This window comes from Taeniopygia guttata, chromosome 4 (genome assembly GCF_048771995.1).
Source record: "Taeniopygia guttata chromosome 4, bTaeGut7.mat, whole genome shotgun sequence".
Taxonomy (NCBI): domain Eukaryota; kingdom Metazoa; phylum Chordata; class Aves; order Passeriformes; family Estrildidae; genus Taeniopygia; species Taeniopygia guttata.
This window is the reverse complement of record NC_133028.1, coordinates 37,131,137-37,141,559: the sequence shown is the minus strand read 5'-3', so window position 1 is coordinate 37,141,559 and position 10,423 is coordinate 37,131,137. Positions and strand designations below refer to the sequence as shown.

Here is a 10,423-nt window from a genome sequence, read left to right as displayed (position 1 = left end):
GTTTTAGCATGGTTCTACTGGCCTATAATCTTTATCAATAATAATTACTATTGCTGTCACTAGTACTGATGTGAATTGCTACAATGGAAGTCAAGTCACTGGAGGTGGCAGGGCTGCAGAGTAAGAGCAAGTGTTATTTTCCATTGTTTCTGGACTGTTTCTTTAATCAATGGCCAGAGAATAAACCTCCAAGTGCAGTAACAAGAACATAGAACTGGGGGTTAAGGACCTTGAAAACAATTCATTTGCACTTTGTACAAAATCACTTGGGTTTAATTTTTAAATGTTTAGAACTGGAGATGGCTTCTTATTAGCAAGGTAGCAACTGCAGTAGAATTCCTAATTTCCCTTGTAATGTCAGCATTTCTTTCATCCCGTCAGTTTCCTCCCACTTGAACCAGCTCCAGCTGGGGCTTTGCCACAGAAGGGAATGCACAACTGGGGAAACGCAGAAGGGGAGAACCATCACCTGGAGCAGGGACGTGGGGATCGGTTCGCATATGGCACAGGGGCGATGGTGAGCGAGCCCCAGCGGCCCCGCCGTGCGCGGTGCCCCGAGCAGTGTCCCGCTCTCCCCGTGCTGCCCTGGAGCACCAGCCCCGGCCCGGCTTTGGCTCCCGGGCCCCGCGTGTCAGCCCCACAGCCCCGACCCACAGCTCCTCCGCCCCGCTCCCCGTCCCGGGCCCGCCGTGCGCAGCCAGCACCGGGAAACAGCGCGTTCCTTAGAAAACCTTTACTGACCGCGGGGGACACCGCCACCGAGTACAAAAAAACCACAGACACAAAGTCAAGCCCAGTCCCGGCGCGCAGGGCCGCCCCCGCTGCAGCCCCCGTGCCCGCTCAGAGCGCCAGCTGATCCAGGTCCTCCTCCCGCCGGCTGCCCAGGTGCTGCTCGATGATTTCGGCAAACAGGTTCCTCTTCAGCAGGGTGTAAGCCAGGGGCAGCAGCTGCCCCACCGTCTTGTGAAAGTACTGCAGGAGAGAAGCGAAAAAAAGAGCCGCCCTCGGCCTCAGTGGCTTTGTTAATCCCGGGAGCAGCCCCACCTCCTGGCCCTGCCCCATTCACACCGCGTCCTTCAACCCTCCCGAGACAGCTGAGCACCTGCTACACCTCATGTAGCCTCATGCTACACCTGTGACAGCCACAGCAAGGGCAGGTAGGGTGCCCAGGCTGCCGCAGCGAGAGAGAAATCGCGTGTTTGCAGTACAAGAAAAGATGATCCCACTCACTAGAGCATCACAAGCTGAAGCCTACAGGTGAAGTCCCCTATCCTGTCACAGTCCCATGTCTTGTCCCACCCCGCAGTTTTAGGGTATTACAGTGGTACTTACAGTAAACACTTAAGAACTTCAAAACTATAAATATCAAGAGCATATTTAGCATTTGCAATCATTATTGTAGTTCCATTGTATCTCTCAAACAAAGGGGACGATTCAAGTTCCTTTCTATATCTTTGGCTACAGATGAGGTGTCAGTGTTTCTCTGGCTGTGTAAGCAAATGGCCAGGAAGGCTGCAGTCAAAACTGGAAAACAAGTAGGAGCTCCAAGAAAGGCAGGGACCTAACTAAGCAAAACTAATGTGTGAAGCCACTGTTTCTTCTGTTTACTAAACTAGAAGATGAAGGTTTCTAATTCTAGAAAACAGCTGCAAAGTTACAGGTGTTCCAAGCTGCAGCATAAAACAGACAAGACACACAACAGTACTGTAAACACAATTTTTCACTACAGGATTTTGTCAGTGGTTGGGCTCATGTGCTAAGAAGCACAAAGCTTGGAAAATGAGTATTTGGCTCCAACTACTCAGAAAAATGGGAGGAACCATTTCCTTCACTGCCCTTCCAGTCGTAGAAAGGATTTAAGCAGCTGAAGCAGCCTAGTATGTGAAAAAGGGTTCTAAATGAAAAGGATATTGAAGAAAAATAGCATTTGCAGATACTGTAAGGAACTTAAGAGAGCAGGGCATGAAGTCTAAGAAACACACTAGTAATTTAACAGCATATGGCAAGAGCAGTCAGTTTTCATACATTTCAATGGCTAAGTATTTTAATCAGTGTTCAGCACAGCTCTTTTGGGCTTACATTTAGTATTGTAAAGCTTATCTTTCTCATAATACTCTGGAGCACCACTTAGCCAATACTAGTTTTGCGAGAAGCAGCTGTTGTGCAGGGGTGTTTCTATGTTTCATTCATATTAGGTTGATGTTGAAACTTCATGTGTTATTTTCTACCTATTTACTAATTACAGCCATGACCCTTTTCCCCAGCAGGTCAGTAGCTAATACAGAACAAAAAGCATTAAGTGCAATTTTTATGTGCAATAAGTGCTATTAGTTCAATCCCCTTACTGACAATGTTCACTGCTAGCTTAGAGAACTAGGGAGGAGACTCCAGGTGGGAGGTGCCCTATGCAGTACAGCCGGCAGCTGGCCTGGGCTCACATTCTTCCAGCTGGGGTTACTACAAGCATCAGGCTGTTTCTTGATCTGGGTGAATATGGGTGCCTGTACAAGTAGCTGGGGACAGGGGACTCCAGCTATTCAATGTATTTGGATCAGGCCCTTCACACTCCACTTTTGGAGTGCAGGATTGGGCCTTCATAAGCACAATTTTAAATTCAACGTGGAACAACGCTGGGTGACTTTTTAAAAGTCTTCATGAATTAAGAATATTCTCTTAGACCTCTACGATTCCTAGGGATAATTAATCTATAGCAGAACAACTTCTAGCCCATGTATAAAATAATGCATAATTTTGTGAAGTTTGATTGTTGTAGTACTCACATGTGATCCATAGCAAAACAGGTCCATGCCCAGCTCATACCCCATTCCATAATCACATTCATCATTAGCAAACTGAACAAAGGTCAGCATTTCTTGAATGGGTGCAAAGGCCTTCACTCTCTCCTCATCAGTTGGAGCATCAACAATGGCCTTGCAAATTTTTTTAAGATTAGCTGCAAAAAAACCAAAAGCAGATATTTAGATGTTTAAATAAAAAAAATTTAATATTGCATAGAAGTACTCCGTGTCAAAACTACACTCATGTGTCACACTTACATCTAAGGTAAGGGGACACACCCTGAACTACTGGTGAAGAAGTTCCCACTTTCCTTGGAAGCTCATTCTTACCCCATACCCATCCCTCTCAGTTCCTCACAAAGGGAGACAAACACTTTGTGATGAAATTTCATCAAGGAATTGATTCTGGTTAAAACAACACTGGAAGAAGAGGGTGGATAAGAAATAAACCCACACATCCCTGAATGTAGATTAGCTCTTTGATCTACTTCCTGCATGGCTTTGACAACACAAAAGAAAAGATCATCTAAGGTATTCCTTTTGCCAATTTAGCATGTTTCATTGAGTCTCATCTGATTCCTTTAATGGCAATACTTAAAGGACAAGTGTGATGGTTAGGACTTCTATGTTTTACTCCTATCAGTCAAATTTTTAAAGCACAAAACATGAATGCAGTTTGCTTTTTACTGAGGGTTGTGTACTTCAAAAAATCAGAGTGATACAGTAAACAAGACGTTTACCATTTGTTTCAGGAAGTTCTCTGTATCCAACATCATTTTTGTCTACAGGAACAACTAGGCCTGCTCCATGAAATGCTTTGGTAACCACCTGAATAAAGAGACAGAAAATGGAACATAGCACCATAAGACAGTACTGTGGCCTAAAAATAACTAACACCTGACTGCTGGTGGTCAAACCTAACATGGTGTCCTGGTTCCAGGACATCAACTTAGTTTCAAATTATATTGCAGTTAATTTCAAGCACTGAAGTTTGAAAAAACTGGAAATGCCATTTTAGTGACATTCTGAATTTTAGGAACCCTTGTAGTCAGTTGTGTTGCACTGTACCACATTTGTTTAGACCCCTACCATAATTATTTTTAATAGGTATGCAAAAAATCTGTTATCATCCATATTATCCTTAATGGTCCTGTTTCTAACAGATCCAACCATGCTATTTATAACAATCTTCCATTTCAAGTAGTTTTCTCCATGGCCTCTATTTGTTCCAGTTCTTAGACTACTGTGCTTACTGAGTTTTTTGGTGGTGGCTTGTTCTTGTTGTTTTGTTTGTAATTGAATGCCTAGCTGTGATTTATAAGATTAAAGTATTTTTATTAAATCCTATTATTCAGAACACACTTGTAGTAATCTTCCCTCTTTTGAAGTTTTATAGAGAGCTGATTACCTTTGGAAATTCCTACTGTAGCATACTTACTGACTAGAAGGATGGAAAAACACAAACAGGAAGTAAATGAAAAAAATTTAACACAACTTAGTTCTGTCCAGTAGATGAAGAAAGTCATACTTTCTTATCTCTCTGTTTCATCTTCACGGTTTTTTGTTCCAGAGAATAACCCAGTTCTTTTGCTGTTCTTGTTAGCTTTTCATCTATGTCTTTCAAAACAGCATTTTTCTTCTTATCAGCCACTTCCTTAAGTTTTTTTGACAAAAATAATCTGCAAACAAAGGAAACATGTCAAGAAAACAAAAAAAATTAATAGCCTTTTAAACATTAAACCTCTAGATCTTAACCATAAAGATTAGCAGTCCTGCGTTTATTTACAGAGAAACTTGAAAATGCACGCCTCTTAAGAAGAGGCAAGAAAATAGTTTGGCACATCTAGTACTTGGGCTTTTCTTATCTGTACCTGCATTGCAATCTAGCTTATGCAATCTGCAGGTGCTGAAGGTTCTCCCAGCCTCAGTAACTATTCATCTTTCTATCTTAAGAATTCAGTTTGCCGTTCCCATGCCATATATACCATTTGTCATCCAAGTCATGCACACAAATACATATTTATGAGCCTCCTCATGGTACTTTCAAAACAAGTGTCCTCGTTTAACTCTGCAGTGCACAAGGGTTCTTTTGCAGAAGCCATTCTTCAGCCTGCTTTCACTGACTGACACGTGTCTGTCCTTAGAGAGCTTTCCATTTTTAACCAGCAGGGATGAGGTCAGTTGTTTACATTCCTGATGCAGGAACATGTAAAGTTCCATGAATGACACTGAACTACATATCCATGTCAGTGTTATCCTGCCACAGGGCAAAAATGGTACTTCTTGTAGATATTAATATATACAAAAATAATGTATTTTTATGTAGACAAGAATAAGAACCAGATGCTATTAATCTATTATGATACTCAGATTTCCTCCACCACTGTTTGAGATGCCCTTTCTCTCTTACAAAGTTATTTTAACATACCCAGCAGATATTTTTTCCAATTTAGAGCCTGTCACTGCCAATATATTTAAGGAATGACATAATTAGCACTTACTTATTTTAGTTCTGAAAGAAAAGCACTGTTAAAAAGCCTACAAAGGCTTTTGAGAGCATCTTAAAACTTTCCAACGGGGCAGAAAGCACATGAGAGTTTCTCTAAGAAAGACTTATAATAAGTTACCTTCATTATTCCACATCCCACCTCCCAGTTAACAAATTGTCTCTATTCTGTTCTTTGTAAATAAAAGTAAATATGAACCTTACTTGACAGCAGCAAAGATATTATCACCAACTTGTGAAATCACACAACCCTTCTTCGCTTCATTTGCACCAACCCACACTGGGAGCTCATCTGGCACATCCCTATTGATGAAAAAGTACACACAAAATAGTCAAGCTGTGTCCATTTCTCCTATTTCAAAGTAAAACTAAATTTGCCTCCTCACTATGCTGCTGTCTCCTTCAGAACCCCGTCAAGAAATGCCCTTGGATCTAAAGCTCCAAAATCTTACAGCAAGCCTTGAAGAGAGCTTGTATCCATACATGCAGAGAGAATACACATTTCCTTTTGGTAACCTGATCTTCTTCTCAGCAGCATGGCAAAAGATTTGTCAGTGAAAGTGCTCTAGATGGCTGGAGGAGGTAGATTAATGAATATTTAAATTTAGACTTGAACTCCTGATCCTGCAAACTTTTTTAATTAAAAGATAAAGCCACTTGTTAATGTCCTACTACAAAAAAGAAAGATTCTTGCTTGGTGACAGCACACAAGTTACATTTTGTGGAAAGAGAGGAGAAAAGCTATGCATAGTTGTAGTGGAACAAGAGCACACAGGAAATAAAATACCTGAAATATCCCATGTGATACTGTGTTCTGCTATCCCCAACAAGTATAGTCTGAAATTCTGGGGGATCATAGAAGAATCTCCAATGAAGATTGAAGTTTACATCTGTTGATTTTGCTTTTTTGTGTTTTCCAGAAAGAATATCATATGGTCCAACCAGCTTAAGTCCAACACTTGACACAAGTGCATCTGAAAAGCAAACCATGAATCAGGTGCACGTTTAGACCAGGAAGTTCCAGTGTTGCTCAGGTACTCAGTTTCCATAAATTCAGTCAAACACTATTCACTAGACAAGGAAAGCTAAGAATTGTTTTGTCCAGATAGTTGAAGAGTTAATACATTTTAATAAAAAGTAGCCATCCAGCCACAGTCCAATGTCAGGATGGAGATCAGTGTACTGGGACCAGTGTTGTTTAATATTCATCTTTATCAATTACACAAGACTGCATCAGCAAACCTCAGCAAATCTGCAGATGACACCAAGCTGAGGGGTGCAGATGACACTCCTGAAGGATGGGTTGCCACCCCGAGGGACCTGGACAAGCTCACGAATTGGGCCTATGGGAATCTCTTTGGCTTTAACAAGACCAAGTGGTCTTGGAAAGTTCTGCACCTGGGTTGGGGCAACACCTAGTATCAACACAGGCTGAGGATGAACAGATGGAGAGCAGCCCTGCCCAGAAGTGCTTGGGGATGCTGGTAGGTGAGAGGCTGGACATGACCCAGCCACGGGCACTCCCAGCCCAAAAAGCCAAACGTGTCCTGGGCTGCATCCAAAGCAGTGCGGCCAGCAGGGCCAGGGAGGGGATTCTTCCCTCTGCTCTGCTCAGACCCCACCTGCAGTGCTACAGCCAGCTCCAGGGTTGTCAGCACAGCAAGGTCATGGACCTGTTGGAGTGGGTCCAGAACAGGGTCATGACTATGATCAGAGACCTAGAGCACCTCTCCTATAAAGATGGGCTGAGAGGGCTTTGGTTGTTCAGTCTGGAGAACAAAAGGGACTTTACTGCAGTGTTTCAGTACTTTAGGTATTGAAGGTAAGGACAAACATTTTAGCAGGGCCTGTAGCAAGAGGACAAGGGGTAATGGTTCTTAACTAAAACAGGTAGATTCAGACTAAATACAAGATTAAAAAAAAGTGTTATGATGCAGGTGGTGGAGCAGGTTGCCCAGAGACACGGTGGATGACCTAGAAACATTTAAGGCTGGGTTGGATCCAGCTCTGAGCAACCTGGCTCTGTTGAAGATGTCCCTGCTCAGTGTAGGGAGTTCGACTAGATCACCGTTAAAGGTCCCTTCCAACCCAAATCATTCTGACTCTGAAAGATAGGGTCATTTCTACAGCACACAGCAATGCCACATTCTGTTATATAATAAACTTGTAGAGGTTGAAATCCAGATTTAGTAGTGCTTACACTAAGTTAAAGTCTCTTCAACCTCTCATCCCACCGCCGAGGAGGCTGTGGGTGCACAAGAAGCTGAGAGGGGATGCATCTGGGACAGCTGATCCCAACTGACCAAAGGGATGTTCCATAGCAAATGGCATCATGCTCAGCATGATGAAGACCTGCTTTCTTGGAGATGGTTGAATACCTGTCTGCACACAGGTGGTGGTGAATTAATTCCTTGTTTTGCTTTCTTTGTGGCTTTTGCTTTCCCTGTTTTACTGTCTTTAGCTAAACCCACATGTTTTCCTCACTTTCACTCTTTGAATTCTCTCCCATCTCACCAAGGGGGAGTGAGCAAGTGCCTGTGTGGTGCTTAATTTTTGATTTGGATTAAACCATGATACATGAGGAAACTTCAATTTCATACTAAACATTTCAAATGCACCTGCGAGAAAGGCAGATTTAGACCACATTGCATTGCACAACGTCAGTAGTTACATTTTAGAAAGCTTGAAGTGTGCATCTTGGTGATTATAGCCAGTGTTTTAGTTTACACTCATGTAAATATTCACCATCTCAAGTGAAAGGCTGAAGCTTCACTAAAATGCGTCTGACCAACTTCAGTTTGCCTGCTTTCAGGCTGGTTTTGGTAGTAAGAGTTAGAAGAGGCAAAATGTAAAACCTCACCACTTGGTTTCTCAGGATCTAGTTCCTCACAAAACTTCCAAAACTGGTAGAAGTCCTCAGGCAGTCTAAGCCGATAGCACGTTTCTGTTTCTTGGCAAAGACTATCAGGAATATCTGCCTGGCTTGATCTTCTTTTCTTGACAGCTCCATTTTTTTCACTCTGTAGATTATAAAAAAATTAAAACAAAAAACCAATCCAAAACAGAGTTAATTTAGTTGCTTTCTCTCAGCTCTACCAAAGGAGTCTACAAAGCTTTTATACTAATGGAGTAACAAGGATTAGATCCATTAGGACATGTTTTTTAGCTCAAGCAGTATATATACAGCCTCAAACATCTGCTTTGGACTGAACCCATTAAAAGCGCAATCTGACAAATATACTAAACGTATAGTATAGTAGCTAACTGCTACTTTTGATATTAATGGGTCAATATAATCAACAGAAGCACTTCTGTTAATTAAGCAGTAGTTTAATCTAATTCTATTGTTCTAAAATGACCATTTCCAATCACACTGCAGAGAGCATACAACATGTTTATGTGTTTTACAGTTGAAAGTAGGAATACTATTTTGTCTTGTCAAATTAAAGAACACAGCAAAAATCCTCTGGTCTCTTCTATTTTAACTACTGCGCTATTCAACATCACGACTGCCGGAGTTTTCAGTGGAAGAAGCAGCTCAGAGGTGAAGTTGCTTTTAAAAATGATGCAACGCGAGCTGAAGCAGGGTAGGAAATGATCCATACGGGCACGCTCTACTGAGGCATTAGCCTCAACCACCCCATTCCCCCATAAGTCTCCATGAATTGGCAGGAATCGTTACCCCCGCATTTGAAAGAATATAAAAAGTAAAGCAGCTAAATAAACAAGGTTTCTTTATCGTTTTTAAGAGAAGGCAACGCGCGGACAGTGGATCTCTGCAGCAGGGCCGCCCCAGGCGAGCCGGGTCGCGGCGCGGGTCCCGCTCCCAGCGCGGTGCCGCCGGGAGGCTGCGGCGGGCCCAGCGCAGCGCGAGCAGGAGCGGCTGCCGCGCGGGAGAACGCGGGGCCCTGTGACTGTCCCCAGAGCCACCGAGCAAAACAGAACGAGGGGCAAGGAGCCCGAGAGCCGACAGACACCACAAGGCACCCGCGGCGGAGCAGGCCCTCGGAGGCGGGTGCCCGGGTGCCCCGGCCGCGTCCCCGCCGCCCCCGCCCCACCTGCTCTGCGGCCGCTCCCGCCGCGCCGCGCGGCCTCCGCTTCCCGCCACCTGCCATGCGCTCCCGCCGCCCGCATCCCGCGCGCCCTGCGCTACGCGGCGCGCGCGCCGCGCCTGCGCAGCCCCGCGCCGGCGCCAGAGCCGGAGCCGGCCCCGCGCGGCGGCCGCGAGCGTGGGGGGCTCTGAGGGGCCGCGAGGGGCTCCGAGGGGCGGGGGCCGCGGCAGCCCCTCTGCTGTGGCACCGCCCCGCGGGCAGCGGCCGCCCGGGGACAGCGGCGGGGTACCGCGAGGCGAGCAGCGCACCCCGGGTGGCGAATGCGGCTGGTGCGGGAGACAAGCCGGGAACTCACCGCCATGTTCCCACAGCGGTAGATAGACCGCATAAATACGCTTTCGAAGCTGAGTTTTTATAGTCCTGCTTGCATATTCCTGCAAATTCCTGTAATATGAGTTAGGGTACTGTATTGGGATCAGACAGAGGAAGAGATTACCTGAAATGTAGTAATCTTGTGAAAAAATGCATATTATATGGCTCTACGCAGATAGTTACTATTCTCCTTCAGAGCTAAAGGCATGAGAGAGAGGAAGCAATACAGATTTTCAGTACAAATTAAAAAACAAAACAAAACCCCAATCCCATAATCTTCTGTTTTAGCAATTGACAGCTGCCGGGAATATAAAAAGCAGCATCACAGCTTCTGTTCAATGCAAGGTGCGAGGCAGCCGTGTGTAACATGCCGCGAGTGGGACGCGTTCCTCAGCGTAGAGCGGCCCATAGTCACATTGTGCAACACCCGCTTACACTGCTCAGCGCTTTGCACAGGAGAGGGCCTGGAAAACCAGCGGCACAGGAGGCAGCAGCGGGAAGCTGGTTATATATAAACCTTCCCTTTTTTTTATTTTTTTGTTTCAGTAAGTGAGATCGCAGTGGATTTATTTAAAGCAACATTATGTAGTTAAGCTACAGGAATTGGTGAGCTCACAGTGCCTACCAGAAAGAAAGATGCGTGTGTGGCATAAATAATTACTGTGAGATCTTTTTATCCTGCAGTCTGTTAAGGC

The 10,423-nt window shown here is 44.5% G+C and overlaps 1 protein-coding gene across 1 annotated transcript; it reads right to left on the bottom strand.

The window, feature by feature from the left end:
• Nucleotides 1-718: 718 nt before the first annotated feature.
• Nucleotides 719-9,522, bottom strand: HPF1 (histone PARylation factor 1). Its single transcript, XM_030271381.4, has 8 exons — nt 9,363-9,522; nt 8,165-8,324; nt 6,092-6,278; nt 5,509-5,607; nt 4,327-4,477; nt 3,539-3,626; nt 2,781-2,953; nt 719-972 (listed from the first exon to the last, which is right to left on the bottom strand). The coding sequence occupies exons 1-8, from the start codon at nt 9,417-9,419 to the stop codon at nt 841-843; spliced, it is 1,047 nt and encodes a 348-aa protein (XP_030127241.2). The 5' UTR covers nt 9,420-9,522; the 3' UTR covers nt 719-840.
• Between the last annotated feature and the right edge of the window lie 901 nt (nt 9,523-10,423).

Excerpts from the sequence above, each read along its gene's own strand:
- HPF1 (XM_030271381.4), bottom strand. The coding sequence starts at position 9,419 with ATGGCAGGTGGCGGGAAGCGGAGGCCGCGCGGCGCGGCGGGAGCGGCC. Across the intron at positions 6,279-8,164 it reads AGATCCTGAGAAACCAAGTG|ATGCACTTGTGTCAAGTGTT; the intron begins GTGAGGTTTTAC and ends TTTGCTTTTCAG. Across the intron at positions 973-2,780 it reads TGTTTTGCTATGGATCACAT|TACTTTCACAAGACGGTGGG; the intron begins GTGAGTACTACA and ends TCTCTCCTGCAG.